Source organism: Leptonychotes weddellii, chromosome 6 (genome assembly GCF_054177405.1).
Source record: "Leptonychotes weddellii isolate Sample4059 chromosome 6, ASM5417740v2, whole genome shotgun sequence".
NCBI classification, from domain to species: domain Eukaryota; kingdom Metazoa; phylum Chordata; class Mammalia; order Carnivora; family Phocidae; genus Leptonychotes; species Leptonychotes weddellii.
The window spans coordinates 36,418,873-36,434,724 of record NC_138374.1 but is presented as its reverse complement, the minus strand read 5'-3'; the positions used below and the strand labels follow the sequence as shown (position 1 = coordinate 36,434,724).

The following is a 15,852-nucleotide window of genomic DNA, read 5'->3' as shown; positions in this document are numbered from 1 at the left end:
AGAAGATGGACTCTGAAAAACAAACTGAGGGTTCTAGAGGGGAGGGGGGTGGGAAGATGGGTTGGCCTGGTGGTGGGTATTGAGGAGGGCACGTTCTGCATGGAGCACTGGGTGTTGTGCACGAACAATGAATCATGGAACACTTCATCTAGAACTAATGATGTAATGTATGGGGATTAACATAAGAATAAAAAAAAAATGACTGAAAAAAGGAGTATCATAAAGGGAAAAAACCCAGCAAATTTGACAACATAAATATCCTGAAAATGTAAAATATCTATGTGGTAAATAAATAAATAAATAAGTAAAGTGTAAAGATAAGTAACAAAAAGGAAGAAAATTTTGTACCATATATAACAGCTAAAAAATTAACGATCAGATAAATATATATATATATACACACATACATATGTATGTATACATACATATGAAAAACACAGCAACCAATTGAAAAACAGGCAAAGGTTAGGGACAGGTGATTGACAGAAGAAATTTTTTTTTTTTTTTAAAGATTTATTTATTTATTTTTAGAGAGAGAAACAGAGAGAGAGAGAGCATGAACGGGAGGGGCACATGGAGAGGGAGAGAGAGAATGCCAAGCAGACTCCATGCTGGGCACAGAGCCCAACACGGGGCTTGATCCCACAACCCTGAGACCACTACCTGAGCCAAAACCAAGAGTCAGACACTCAACTGAGTTTGCTACCCAAGCGCCCTGACAGAAGAAATTTTTTTAAACAGTCAATAAACATATGACAAGATGTTCAACCTCACTAATAATTGAATACAATAATTGAAATTAAATTGTATTGAAAATAATAATCGAAATTAAAACAACAATGAAATATTCTTTTTCCCATCATTGGGATAAATAATGAAAAAGATTAATAATACCCATTGGTAATGAGGCTTCAGGGAAATAGACCCTATCATGCAATGATGGTCAGAGTATAAATTTGTAAAATCTTTTTGGAGACCCTACGGGCATTGTCTATTAAAAATTTAAATATGCATAGCCTTAGGCCCAGCAATTCTCTTTCCAGGAATCCAACAGATGCACTTGAAAATGTGTAGAATGATGTTCACTGAAGCACTTGTTGCGTTAATGAAAAATTGGAAGTTTCGTGAGACTTCATCACTAGGGGAATGATGGCATGCAGTTTGGTGTTGTCTGGCTATGTAATATCAATTACGAAAAAGTGTAAATAACATCATCAGCAATACTTGTAAAGCATGAAGTGTAGTGTTGTTGGAATATATGTGTGTGGGTGTGCATTAAATGCCCACACAAGAGGGACTTGGTGGATGCAGAACACACCATTGATGATGATGACCTCTGGGGACGGCGTACACCTGAGGATGTTAGGATGTAAGACAGATCTCTGTGGGCTAGCATACACAAATAAGTCCTGAGGAAAGAGGAAGGATGGACAAGGGCCTTGCATGAGATGTACAATTAGAATAGGCCAAGGGAAAGAGAGGTGACTTCTCCCAGAGAAGGTGACATTATCCACCAAGTCTTGCCTACCTCCAAGTATTGGTAGCAAGAAATGCTGCTATCAAAGAGCATTTCATTCATTCATCAAGTACTTATTGAGGGTCAACTGTATATCAGGCATTCCTAGTCCCCTCCTCTTCCTCCTCCTCATCATTATCTCTAAAAAGTCTATATTACATAGAACCAATCCATAGGAAAAAGGCATTTTCAATGCTGGTGGGAATATAAATTCATTAACTATTCTAGAGGTCAATTCACCTCCTTAAATTGTTATCAGCCTAAATTATATCAATCATTAAATTGAATATACCTTTGGACCCAGCAATCTTATTTCCAGGACTTTATTCTAAAGGCAGGGACATTTATGGAGATTTATTGACAAGAATTTCGAACGACTTAACTGTCCAGTAACAGTAATGGGAAAGATAAATTGTGATACGTCCCCGTCATGGAATACTATCCTGCCATTAAAATTACGTGATGGAAGCATATTTAACAACATGGGAAAATGTGCACACTCTAGTATGAGAAAAGCCAGTCAGAAAATAGTACTTAGGGTATGAGAGGAATTAGGTTTTTAATTTTTATTTGCATACAAGTGATTGGAAGGATCTACACTGAAATGTTAAGTTATGCCTGGGTGGAGATATTGCAAGCCATTTTTATTTTCTTCTTTAAGCCCTTTCAATATTTCTTCACATATCTCTACTTGAACTATATTATTTTTGCAATAGAAAACAGCCAACATTTGGGGACCAGGCTACACTGCTGTGACACCTGCCAGGAACCACCCCCTCAAGACACAGCAAGAGTCAACCTCCTTCTGCAACAGTGAGACGAGAAGACACCACGTGCCAACCATTCTTCCTGGGAGTTTACAGTGGAAGACCAGCAATTTTATCTCACATTAAGAACAATGCAAGGAGAGTGGGGAGCCTGGGTGGCTCAGTCGTTAAGCGTCTGCCTTAGGCTCAGGTCATGATCCCAGGGTCCTGGGATCGAGCCCCGCATCGGGCTCCCTGCTCTGTTCAGCGGGAAGCCTGCTTCTCCCTCTCCTACTCCTCCTGCTTGTGTTCCCTCTCTCGCTGTATCTCTCTCTGTCAAATAAATAAAATCTTTAAAAAAAAAAAAAAAAGAACAATGCAAGGAGAGTGTGACAGTCCGTGGTCAAGGGCAGGGGAGAGCGGTAGTGTTAAAAACATTCCCGAGAAAATTTCCCCTCTCCTGTGAATGGCTTCAGAAGCCTGCAGGAAGGAGAGCAAAGTTGAGTTCCCTAGGACAGAGGGGCTCTGGAGCCCAGAGGAGGAAAGGCACTCACTGCAAAAAACACTTCTGAGAATTGCTATTCAGTGTTATCACCCAAAAGTATTTGCCCACAGAACTTTTCATTGTGTTTGGTTTTGTTCTGGTTTTCCATAAAACAATTATTAATATGAGATGAAGATTTAGGAAAACATGGCCCCTGGAAATGAGCAAGGAAAAGGGCCTGGGGAAATGGTGCCCCGGGAGGCTGGAGCCACGGGCCTGATCCGCGCCTTGCCCAGGAGGGACTAGTGAGCCAAGCTTCCGCACGCTCCCCCCCAGCCTGGGGTGGACATGTTCCAACCTAAACAAGACAGTCTGCTTTCAGGTCATTTATGTAGAGTCACCTTTTCTTAACCCTCCTGGTGGAGTCCCCTTGAAGCCTACATGGAATGTTCTAGAAGGTATGGTCATCACTTCCTAAGGTTTCCAATTGTCCCATCGAAAAACCACAGCCCTGCCCAGAGGCTGAGACAGTGTGAGGAGCGGGAGGCTCTGAGGTTGAGCAGATGCAGCCAGGGAGGCCCAGCTCTGCTTTGAGATTAGAACAACTTCCAGGGCCTGAGGGGGATGAGCATGAGGCAGACAGATTGAGAGACAAGGGGAAGAGGAGGAAGAAAAGAGTAAGTGAAGGGAAGGGGAGGGAGGAGGGGAAGAATAGAAATGAGAGGACCAGGAGATGGAAAGAAAAGGAGAGAAAGAAGAGAAAGGAGGTTCGGAGAAGAGAGCGGGAACAGGAGGAAGGGAGGGGGGGAGGGGGAGAAGGGGGACAAGGGTCTGTATTTCCAGTGAAACTTTATGAGCCACCTCAGATTCGGGGAGCAAGTACCTAAATAAATGTTCTAGAAGGAACCCACCTTCAATGAAAGTAGATTCACATTAAATAATGAACTAGATGACTGCACTTGAAAGCAGGGAACGTTTTCATCTATTTTAATTTGCACAGAGTCCTCACTACCAAGAGGTGTAATGTACAGTTCCAGAACATACGGTGACATAAACATAAAAAGGACATGTATAAGATCTTATGTTTCAGAGCTAAGTGATATTCAGAGTGGATTCCCTCCTCAGCCCATGGTCATCTGATGCATTTTTCTGTTTTCTGTGCCAAAAGATGTATTTATACTAATAGTCATTTGTTTTCTTGAATGAATTTGCTTAGGGAGAAAAAGTGCACATTTCAGATAATACATCATTCCGTGCTTTAGAAGATTATAATGAGCAAACTCCAAAGGCAAATAAAGTTGTACTAACCACTATCTACATAAATTATCTACTTTAACATGTCCCTTATTCATGCAGGATATTAAAAATACCCTTTCTCCTTCTATCAAAAAAAAAAAAAAAAACAACCTCTTCACAACTGAGTTTTATCCCTTCAAAAAAAGCTTATCAAAACAACATCACTGGGCGCCTGGGTGGCTCAGTCGTTAAGCGTCTGCCTTCGGCTCAGGTCATGATCCCAGGCTCCTGGGATCGAGTCCCACATCGGGCTCCCTGCTCCGCGGGAGGCCTGCTTCTCCCTCTCCCACTCCCCCTGCTTGTGTTCTCTCTCTCACTATCTCTCTCTCTGTCAAATAAATAAATAAAATCTTAAAAAAAAAAAAAACATCACTAATGCCTTTAATATTATATTACATGCATGTAATAATATCAGATTCTTTCTCACACTTGGGACCATCAGCTTTACTTTGTGAACCTCTTTATCTTGTACCAGACCAAATTCAAGTTCAAAACAATAAAAAATGTAATATTTAGCACACAATAGCAAGTCTTATTAAAACTGTAGAACATTTGTGATAAAAAATGATAACCTTCGAATATGGTGCTTGGTAGCTAAGATGTTCCAGAACACGGCCCATGCCTCCAATCTTTCTCCAGGAAGGGAGGGCTACCTCTGGTCCTCTGCCCACTTTCAGATGAATTTCTCAGGGAGATGTTGCCTGGGACTTGGATCAGTTCCTCTAGGCAATAGATCAGAGCCACCAGCCTGCCCTGCTCGGAGGCCTAGAAATTGACATCAGGACCTCCCGATGCATGCCTCCTCCGGGGGATGCCCAGCACCCTCCAGCCAAAGCAACCAAGGCTGCACAGACCTGAGCTGGGGGCAAAGCACACACACAGCCAGTCCAATCTTTTAGACATGAAGGTTTTGCCCAGGGCTACGTTGGGCAGAATGGGGCCAGGCACTTGCTCCTTCCTCTCCTTACTTCCATGTTAGCCCCAGTGTCCAAGGAAAGATCTATCCTCATCCCCACAGCCTAGTTCACATGGCCCACAGAGGCCATGAAAATGCATTCTAGCCCAGCAGAGCCATCTGGGGGCCCCTATCTCGCCGATTAGAGGAAGGACCACTGATCTGTCCCCCCATCTCTCCCCAAAGAGCGGATATGCCCTTACCTCTCATTTCCGTCGCTGAGGAGCCGTTGGACCAGGCAGTCCACTTATTCCTGTGCTTGCTAATTTCCTGGACTTTGCAGACGTAATGCCCTTGATCTGCTTGCCGGAGGGTCAAAACCGAGAGTGTGTAGAGTGCCCCGCGCCTCTCCTCAAGGAGGCACAGCCTCTGCCGGAAGGCGCTGCGGCTGTAATTCCCATAGTACTGCACCACCCGGAGCTTGGTCATCTTAACCATCAAGGCTTCCGGGGAGTTGGGGCGTGCGAAGAACCAGCGCACGGCCAGCAAGCTGTCCTTCCGTCTCTTCTGGGAGACATGGCAGAGAAGAGTGGCATTTTCCCCCTCCAGGTAGTCAACCACAGGCCCCGGGGACACGGTGACATTGAGGGCCCCACACACCTCTGCAGAGAAAAAAGGAAGAAAATGAGCATGGCCACTGCCTTTCCCCAGAAGGACACACAGTGCATCTTTTCTCCGGGAGCCAACTGCATGGCCAGAGGGGCAGGCCACCCTGATCCCCTCCACACTCACTCTGTGCCTTTGTGGGGGACAGGGGGTTTCTGTGGGCTCCCATGTCCTCATCCATGGGACAATCCCATCCACATGAGATGCCACTGACCACCTGGCCCAGACATAGTTGAAAATTTTCTTTAATTAGTTGCTGACATTTAACACTCAGGACATTTCACATAAAGATTTGGGTTTTTGGAATCCCTTAAAAATTTCCAGCCCATATCCCATCCACCTGCCTCCCAGGGTCACTTTAGATCAGTTTCATCACCTGCCTGAGGTGGCAGTGCTGTGGGTCCAGGAGCCGCCCTTCCAAGCCCCTTGCCCTGTCTCCGTGATTCCCACTGTAACCAAGGCAGAACATCAGTGCTAGTCAGGCAGGCACTGAACTAGTACCGAGGAGCTGGGGCAGCAGAGGTTTCTCGGTGTCTTGCTCTAAGTCTTTTGTGCACTTAGGTCCACGGTCTCAAAGCTGCAGTGCAGGAATAAAGAATGAACAAACCCAGGAACGGGGAGGAGTGGGAGAACGCCCCAACAACTCAAAAGATGCTCCAAAATTCCAGACCTGGTCTACTACATCCCGTCCTTTGTTTTCTTCATTAGATCCACCCCCAAGGGCTGCCCCTCCCGAACTGCCCTTCTGCCCCCCAAGCTGACCTTGGAGGGAGCCACTCCAACACCCACTCAGACCAGCCAAACCAGAGGACCTCACACAGAGACCTCCCCCCGGGAGACTCACTACATGGTGACAACAGGGACTGAGCAGTGTGGCCGTCCTGCCCTGGAGCTCACCGCTGGAGCCGTCAGCTGGAAGGCAGAGCCCAGAAAGGATGTTTCCGCACAGGATGCCCAGAACCTGACGGCAGGGCTGTCTTCACCCCAGGTCCCACATCCTCCCCCTGCACTGCCAACTGCCCAACAGCAGCAAGCACCACCCCCTGCCTGCCCCACCACACAAGCAGGGGTTCCTGGGGTATCTCAAGCCCCAAATGTCACCTCTGGTCACAAGAAGGGGCTTGGGTCCTGATGTGAGAGTCACCAAAAGCTTTGAACTCTGGCCAATGCTGCAGGTAAGCAAGGAGGAAGGATAAAAAGAGATCAGGAAAGACTTGAACCCTCCACTAGGAAGAGGCCGTGAGTCAACAAGGTGAGGCCCTATCTCTGTCGGGGTGGGAAAGACTCCCGTGAAAAATATTCTTCAGGGTAAAAGCCCAGGCAATAAGCTCATCCTCCTATATGGCTTCCACTATTGAGTTCATAAACTGAATACGTTCAGAGATATGATGGAAGGGTCAATTTTCTCTAATTTTCTTTCCCATCTCTCAGATGCCAGGCCCACCAGGATACTCCAGAACACTCCAAGATCCTTAACTTAATCACATCCATAAAGTACCTTTTGCCACATAAGGTAATATTCACAGGTTCCAGGAATTAGGACCCAGACATCGTTGGGGGCCATCACTCAGTTTTACCACATCATGATAATCTTTTGTTACCTTAAAAAACAGATGGACATAAATTCACAAGAAAAAGGTTGGTGCTGGGCTGGACTCTCCTTGTGGAAAAGAATGAGATCTTCTATGCCTACAGTAACAAAGGATAAAGCCAGTCCAGGGAGCTACTACAGGAATGAAGAGCATCAGCAACCAAGGAAGGTGCACATTCTCTAGTAACAATCTCCCTGTGAGAGAAATAGCTCATGTAGGACAAAAGAGGAGGGAATGCTCCCCGCTGTCCCCCTTGCATCTCGCCCATCTGCCCTACACCTTGCCCAGACGCCATATTAAATTAGGCCAAGTCCCTCCTGACTGCTAAGGCCCTGTATGAAGTCCCCATGGGCCACAGCCGGGACACCAGGCTGACCTGCTCCAACAGCTGCCTGGGGATCGGCAGGAGGAGAGCCGCAGAGAGCGGCAGCTGGCTTCCAGAACTGAAGCCCAGCTTTACCCGCCCCCAAGGGCCCCCCACTGGAGTCAAGGGGAGAACTGGGGAAGGCAGGAAATTGAAACAAGATGGGTGGGATGAGAGAGCCCAGACCCCACACCCCAGTCTCCTCCTATTAACGCCAAGTGAAGGAGGGATTATTTATAGTGACTGAAACCAGGAGAATGTGCCAAGTGCTCAGTCCCCATGGGAAGCCAGATTCCATCCTGGAGGCAAACGAGTAACCCTTCCACTTCTACAGCTCAGACCAGGAGTCAGCAGCTCCCGGGAAAGCCAATGGACCAAACCATCTGCCTAAAAGGACCCCTCCTTTTCTTTTTACCAGGGCGCCTCTCCACCTTCATTCAGCCCCATATTCTCTTACAAATGGCCCACGCATGCTTCTCCCACCAAAGTGCAAAGACCCCTGTTGCGGATTGAATTGTGACCCCAAATTTATATGTTGGAAGCCCAAATCCCCACTCCTCAGAATGTGACTGTATTTGGAGATAGGACCTTTCTAGAGGTGATTAAGTTAAAATGGAGCTATTAGAGAGGGCCTTAATCCAACATGTGCAGTGTCCTTATAAGAGGAACTTGGGCACGATACGTGCACACACAGAAGGTAGCCCATGTGAGGACACAGGGAGAATATGGCCATCTGCAAGCCAAACAGGGAGCCTTGAGAGAAACCAACCCTCCCGATACCTCGAGCTCACATTTCAGGCCTCCAGGACAATGGGAAATAAATGTGTGTTGTTTAAGTCCCCCAGTCCGTGGCACTTTGTTCCGACAACCCCAGCGAGCCATACAACCTTGTTCACAGGAAGGAAGGCTCGTTTGGCCCTACGTCTGCCACCAACCCAGATATTTACACCCACTTGCAATTCAAAGGCATGGCTGGAGGATGACCGAAATTCAGGGCCAAGGGCCCTTCAGGGGCATAAAGCTTTGCTAAAGGACATGGGCTCTCAGGGGGCCCCAGGCCTGCAATGAGCCTTCCTTGAAAGCCAGGTGTTCCCAGTAGTACCCTCTCTTTGGTTCTAGTTAAAACCCAGCGAACACAGCTCCCGTACCAGCCTGGGGAAGGAGGAGGAAAAGCGCAGGTAGAGGCCCCAGTGCTTAGCAGAGGTCAGCTGAGCTGGATATCTGGTTAAATACTAGAAAAAACAGCATCACACAGCATCTGCCCGGCTGCAGCCAGCAGGGCCCCTAAGGCTCAGCAGAGAACACAGCAGGTGGGAGTCAGGACGGTGGGAAGCAAGGGCAACACCAACCAACGTATGGAGTCAGGCTGACCAGAAGGCGGTGCCCGTAGGAGTCCAGGCCTTTCTCTTCTGCCTCTGTCTGAATGATAGAAAATATACCCACCCTACAGGGCAGAGGAGCAAGCCAAACAAACAAGGGCCAAGCCAGCTACAGGACAGGACAGGATGGGTGTCACCCTCCGGGCAGGGTGGTCTCCCCTCTCCTGGCCTAGGATGGAGAATTGTCAAAAAGTCATTCTTACCCAGAGAAGAACTGAATTTCTTGCTTTGTAACCCTGCATTGCAGGGAAGTGAGATGGGAGGTAGACTCCCCTACCCCCACCGGCCCCCGCCCCAGGCACCTCTGCACCCAGAGTTCCCACTTCCTCCAGCTTCTGTCCCAGCCTATGCTTTGTTAATCACTCAACAAATACTTGCTGAGCAACAGCATTGAGCCAGGCACTGCACAAAGAAGACAGCATTCCTGGGGCGCCTGGGTGGCTCAGTCGTTAAGCGTCTGCCTTCTGCTCCGGTTGTGATCCCAGGGTCCTGGGATCAAGCCCCGCATCGCACTCCCTGCTCAGCGGGAAGCCTGCTTCTCCCTCTCCCACTCCGCCTGCTTGTGTTCCTCTCTGTCAAATAAATAAATAAAATCTTTAAAAAAAAAAAAAAAAAGAAGAAGAAGACAGCGTTCCTAACCTCATGGAGCTGAGAGTCCAGTGGGCAAGGCAGCTGGTCCTGGGGGAAAATGACACAGGAGGAACGGCAAACAGTGTCACATGCTACAGGGAAAAGGTGCAAGGCTTTAAAAAAAATCAGGGCAAGATCCCGATCTAGTCTGTGGTAGGGTCAGGGAAGAAGGAGACTCTGGGGAGGTGACGGGGAGCTAAACGCTGAGTTGGGGTAAATGACATAAAATTCAGGAGAGTAGGTGTGCCTGGGTGGCTCAGTCAGTTAAGCATCTGGCCTTTGGCTCAGGTCATGATCTCAGGGTCCTGGGATTGAGCCCCACATCGGGCTCCCTGCTTTTCCCTCTCCCTCTGCCTGCCACTCCCCCCACTGCTTGTGCCCTTGCGCTCTCTCTCTCTCTCTCTGTCAAATAAATAAATAAAATATATTTTTTAAAAAATCAGGAGAGTAGAAAAGAGTGACCTTCCTGGGAGAGAGGGGGTGCCACCTGTGCAAAGACCCTGGGGCACGAGGAACCTAGTGCAGGCTGGAGGGAGAAAGCACAGCGCCCTCTGGTGAAGGGCACCACACAGTGGCCCAGAAAGCCACGGGGCCTGCCAGCCGATCTCAGACCCAGATCTCCACCCCTATAAGGACCCCTCCAAGGCCAGTTCTTAAAGGAGGAATATGACAACATTGGGAGGGAAGAGGCTGAATGAAACAGAGCAAACGGGATTCTAGCCACAAGGAACCCTCCCCCACGTGGGCTGGGCACTGGGATTCTCACAGCCCAGGCCTTCCCAGTGGCTTGGTGGGGCTGGGCAGAGAGCTGGGGATTGGTATTTAATACAGCAGGGCGAGAAACTTGGTGTCATTAGATGTGAGGCTCTCCTCGTCTGAAAAATTGGAAAATGATGCCTGGCAAGGTGAGTGTAGGCTCCAATGAGGAAACACCTTCAAAATACTGATATTCGTCTATAAGCTCTGAAAGCTAGGCAGGGGAGGGCAACAGAAAGTGACACATGCCGACCTGTGAGCAGGGTGGGCTTCTTGGGTGTATGATCCACAGTCATCCAGGGCCCTGCACTTGGAAGGGCCCACTGCTTGGCTTCATCTCCGCTGTCACTCTCTTGAAATTTTTGAATCAAGGACCCCACATTTTCATGTTGCGTTGGATCCCACAAATTATGTAGCTGATTCCGCCTATAGATGAATATAGGCACCTCCACGAATTAAATTCCTGTGGATAGGATTTCTGGGGTCTAACCCTCTGGCTCTCGTTTGGATACTGTCGTGAGAAGGACTAACACAGCTCTGGAAACAGCTCGGAAGAAGCTGTTTGTATACCGAACAGTATACAACCTACTCATCCAGTACAGAGCCTCTGTCTCTGCCTCTAGCACTGGCCACGCAGTGGAGGAGGGCAATTTCCAGCTGCAGGGGAGTGTAGGACTTCTAACAGAAACAAGGCACCCACCTGGCCTGGGACCTAGAGGGGGTATGGCCACCAGCGATGGGCTAGTGGCTCTGTGCCCCGCGCTCCTTCTCTGTCCTGAAGAAACTGCTTGCTCCCTCTCACTCAGATCATTCCTCTGACTGCTGCCCTGAATTTTATGTCATTAACTCCAGCTCAGCCTTCAGCTCCCCAGAGTCTCTTTCTTCCCTGACCCCACTCAGCCAGAAGTGTCTGCATGTATTAAGAATGCAAATCATGCGTACCAATCGGCAGCAAAAATCTCATTCTTAGCAAAAAGATAGTCTGAATTCATGACAAATAAATCTCTGAAAGAAATACAATTGTATTATTTAAAAACCCAAGGCACTGGGAGCCTCTATTTATCAAGCACCAAGCAGAGGTGCTATGAGACCTAGCCTATGGGGTGTTGCATCCACATTAAGCCCATCCTCTGAAAATAGCTCTCATCCGGAACAAACACGGGACCCTGACCAACAATAAAGGCTACCACTCTATGCCAAGCAGTGTTCTAAGCGCTTTAGGTTTATCTTCCCAGTTGATCCTCATACTATGTTTATCCTCATTTTACAGAGAAGAGGGCTGCCTCACAGAGAAGCAAAGCCCACTGCTCAAGCTCACACAGAACACGGCAGAGCTGGAATTTGAACACAAGCCATTTGGCTTCAAAGGCGACTCTCAACCACCACTCTGGACCACAGCTTGGCTTTTGGTAAATATTTGGCCCTCGGTTTCCTTTCTTGTAAAATGAGGGGTTGAACCACATAACTGCTAAGGCCCCACTCTGTCCCCAAATCAAGAAGTAGGAAAGTGCACTGGTAAAGAGTCCGGAACTAGGTACAAAGCAGCTCTGACAGGCCCGCCGTGGGGGATCGTGGCCAGGGCTGTCATGATAATCCACCCCATGGCCTTGGGCACAGCCAGGGCAGACTCTATAAAGGATCCCGAATTGCAGCTCTCAAGCCTCCTGAAGTCTCCTGAAAACACAAAAATGTCCTTGACTCCCCACCCTCCCCAAAAGTCACTCTCTGGGAGTGCCCTCCTTGATAGCACCTGTGATCAGGAAGGTGGTCAGGGAGCCTGGGGGGCGGGGGGCTGAGGACCTTCATGCCCCCTTGCATCCTGTTGGCTGCTGGCTACTCCACCAGAGCTGTCCTGGCCCAACCATCCCGGTCAACGTCCCAGTCAAACCTCCAGTCACTATCAGCCAAGACAATGACAAGGATGACAAAAGCACTTCCCAGAGCACCGATTTCAGATTCACCAGAAACCCCGCCGCCCTGGTAGCCAGGGGACAAGGGATGAAGTTCTCCCCACTGTGATCCAAGTCCCTCCTCCTCACACTCTGATCTACGCTGGCTCATATGCCAGCTCGACCACTTGGGAGCTGGGTCACCCTTGGAAAATCACTTAACTCTGACCATCAGCGTCCTTATTTACGAAACACAGCTTAGACCTGCTGAGCACACTGTAGAGCCAGGCTCCCGGGGTTCAAATCCCTGCTCCACAACTCACAAGCCTCCTGACTTAAGCCAAGCCGATTCCTGGGCCTGAGCCTCAGTTTCCTCATTTATAAAATGGGGATACTGACAGCACCTCCTCCAGAGGTTACTGGCAAATTGAGTTAATGTTTGCAAGGCACCTGGATATATATAAATTTTGCTCTTGTCATGATTACTTTAAAGCGTTGTTGTGATTAAATGAGACAGTGTGTAGCAGGCCACCTGGCCCCCAACAGGCACCCAGGAAATGTAAGAGCCAACGAAATACTCATTATTGATTATGATTCTCGCCAGCGTGGACTTTTCAGCTCCGAGGCTGACGGGAAGGGCTCGGGGAATCAAGAGAGGCTCTTCTTCAGCAACTCGGAAGTGAGAGCAGCAACCCCAAGAGCGAGCCAGCAGTGCAGGCAGAGGCTGTCCTAAAGCAGGGTGCTCGGGTAAAGGGTCCCACGTCTTGCAGGCGCGGACACCGTGTCGCACCGGGCCTGCTCTCGCAAAGCGCCCGCCGACAAGCCCCGGGTTCCTGGGGCAGATCCAGCCCTCCCGACCGGGTCGGAGAAACTCTCCGCAGAGGTAGAGGAAAGTTGCTGCCAGCCTAACCTGCCAACAGTTGTTGGTCCTGACTGTCGTGGAGAAAACAAGCAAGCCAGCCAGCCAACAACTAGGGCCGGCGCGTCCCTGCTTCAATCTTGCCCCCTAAGGCCCGGCCCCGGGAGGGCGCGGGGGGCTGTTGCGAGTGGGCCCCGCGGAGGCAGAAGGGGGCCCCGCACGGCCGCCGCGGGGAGCCGGGGAGGCGCCGCCGCGCTCCGCGGGGCTGGCGCGGCCACAGGGACCCGCGGAGCCCCGGCCCGCCGGGCGCGGACGGGGAGGGGGCGGCCCGGGAGGCGGTAGGGCCTCCCCGCCAGGCCCCGGCCCCGAGCCCCGGCCTCCCCGGCGCGGGCTGCCCTCGCCCCACCCGCGCGCCCGGCCCCGCCGCGCTTACCCGGGGCCGGAGCCCGCGCCAGCAGCACGGCCGCCGCCAGCGCCAGGAGCCGCATCTCCCCGCCGCCGCCCGGCGCTGTGACGCCCGAGCAGCGCCGCCGCCCGCCCGGCCCCGCCGCCAGCCCGCCCAGTGCCGCGCCCGCCCCCGGCCCCGGCCCAGGCCCCGTCCCGCCCCTCCCGCGGCCCGCCCGCGCTGGCCCCGGGCTGCTGGGTGCCGCGTGCCGCAAGGGGCCAGGCGGGCGTCCCCCCACCACCACCACCGCCATCGGCTCCCCCAGCGACCTGTGGACAGCTCCTTGTCGCCATTCCCATTTCACAGATGAGAAAACTGAGGTTCTGAGAGGGGATTACTGGACGCCGGGAATGCACAGCTGCAGTGGGCTTCGCGGTCTCTTTCCGTCACAGACGGTTATTGCTAAGGGGAAGGCCGCTTGGAGTTTGGGGCTGTTGGGGCAGGGGGGTGGCCACCAAATGCAGTGGCTAATGGGACTTGAGGCTAACCTGCTTCCCAGTGGACCTCTGCCGTCTCTCCACAGAGACCTTTGTGAGCCCAGGAGGAGCTGAGGGAGAAAAAGCCCTCTTCCGCTGCCCTGAACTGGTTGTGGGGGATGTCAGGGATGAGCTGGAAAATCTTGGAAAACTGAAAGGGTCCACACAGACAAGTTCAGAGTGTGTGGACACTATTAAAACGAATGACCCCTCAGAGTCCACTCAGCCACAGCCTGGGCTAAGTACTTTGCACCATGTTACTGGATCCTGGCACTGTAAGACCCTGGGACAGCTCCTTTATCTCCATGTGCCTCAGTTTGTTCCATCTGTACAATGGGGAAATAGGCACGTCCGTCGTGGGGTGTTTAAGATCAGTGAGACAGCTCCAGTTAAGACAGGGCCCCTGGCCCCTGGTCCATGAATGTCAACTATTATTACAAGTATCATTATAGATAAGGAAGCCAAGGCAGGAAGATGAAGGAGCTGACTCAGTCACACAGTGAGGGAGTGGGGACAAGGCCACTCAGCCCAGGTCACTCTGAGCCAATACTGGTCTCTTCACCATCGTTCTAAAGCTGGGGTCTGAGCCCGACTGATGTGTTAGTCCAGCATCTCTAGAGCAAGAACAGTATATATTAGCTATGTTCTGTGTCTGTCAGGGGAGGTCTTTGTGGGGAAAAGGTGGGTCCTGCTTGGGAGCGGGTCCCTGCAGAAGGAGAACAGGGTCCCCATCTCTTTCCCTCTAAGGGCAGAGGAGGGGTGGGGAAGGCATGGAGAGAGAGGTGGTGGTGCCCCCTGGTGCTGAGCCACAGGGCCTGTCCCAGAGGGACCATCGCCCCCGCCGCTCAGACCAGTGGGTGCAAGCCTTTGCGATCTCTCCAAATCCCAGGCATTTCAAGGGGTCCCTGGTCCCCATAGGGTTTTTCTAGCTGGGAGACCATTCCATAGAGCAGGCTCTTGCAGTGACTGGGCCGACCATCAAGGTAGCCAGACTGGAGGGAGCGGCCCCACACTTCAGCCAGGCTGCTGAAAGAACCTGAGGAGTCGGTGGTGAGCTGGCTGCAAGGTCTCTGGGTCTGAAGCCAAGGACAAGAAGCAAGGACAAGAACTCATGTCAAACTGGATCCTACATCCCAGGCAAACTTTCCTAGGAGACTTCCAGACCAGAGCTTGGAAATCACTTTGCATGTGTAAGCCACTAAGCCTCATGCCCCATCCCTGTGAGGTCCCAGGCTCCATTTTTCAGATTAGTAAGCTCAGTTTCAAAGACGACCACAGACCTGTCCAGGGTTCTGTGGGCCACTGAGTGTCTGACATGGGACCTTGGCTTCGTGCCAGAAGAGTGTTGGTTCTGAAAGCCAACCAGAACCTGACCCTGGGTAACAGTGTGGGTCCTCGGGCAGTGTAACATCTCTGCAGTTCACTTTGCACGTGAAGGTGACATATGTAAAATGGCATGTCCACCTGACTGTCCAGCATGTGGACAGCGAGCCAGAGGTGGCAGGACTGCTCAGCGTCTGCCGTGACCTCCCTTCACACTTTGTGCTTGCAATTTACTCTGCCAGTTGATGGAAAGTAGAAAGAGCCCCTTACACATGTTGGCCACACTTGAAGGAGCCAATTCCTGCTTTGATCATTGTATCTTTTCTAAATATCAGTCTCTCCCCAAAGGACTGAGCGGACATTCAACCCAGCAGTAGACCTAAGTGCCCACCCTTGGCTTTGCTTTCTCCGGTGCTATGCTGGAGATTTGGGGTTGGAAAGTGCTTTTCATGTGCTTCTGTGATACATGACATTGTTCTGCTTTCAACTCTGTGCTCTCTCAGCCCTTTTCAGTTTCCCAAATAATCTACCAGACC

General features: G+C 50.6%; 1 protein-coding gene across 2 annotated transcripts in view; it reads right to left on the bottom strand.

Moving 5' to 3' along the window:
* The window catches only part of VSTM4 (V-set and transmembrane domain containing 4), an 80,663-nt gene extending 67,053 nt beyond the window's left edge, over positions 1–13,610 (bottom strand). For both annotated transcript variants that reach the window (XM_081823931.1, XM_081823932.1), the window contains exons 1-2: positions 13,506–13,610; positions 5,201–5,599 (exon numbers count right to left, since the gene is read on the bottom strand). In XM_081823931.1, coding sequence (XP_081680057.1) covers positions 5,201–5,599; positions 13,506–13,560 — 454 coding nt within the window. In that variant the 5' untranslated portion in view covers positions 13,561–13,610. The remainder of the gene's footprint in view (positions 1–5,200; positions 5,600–13,505) is intronic.
* Between the last annotated feature and the right edge of the window lie 2,242 nt (positions 13,611–15,852).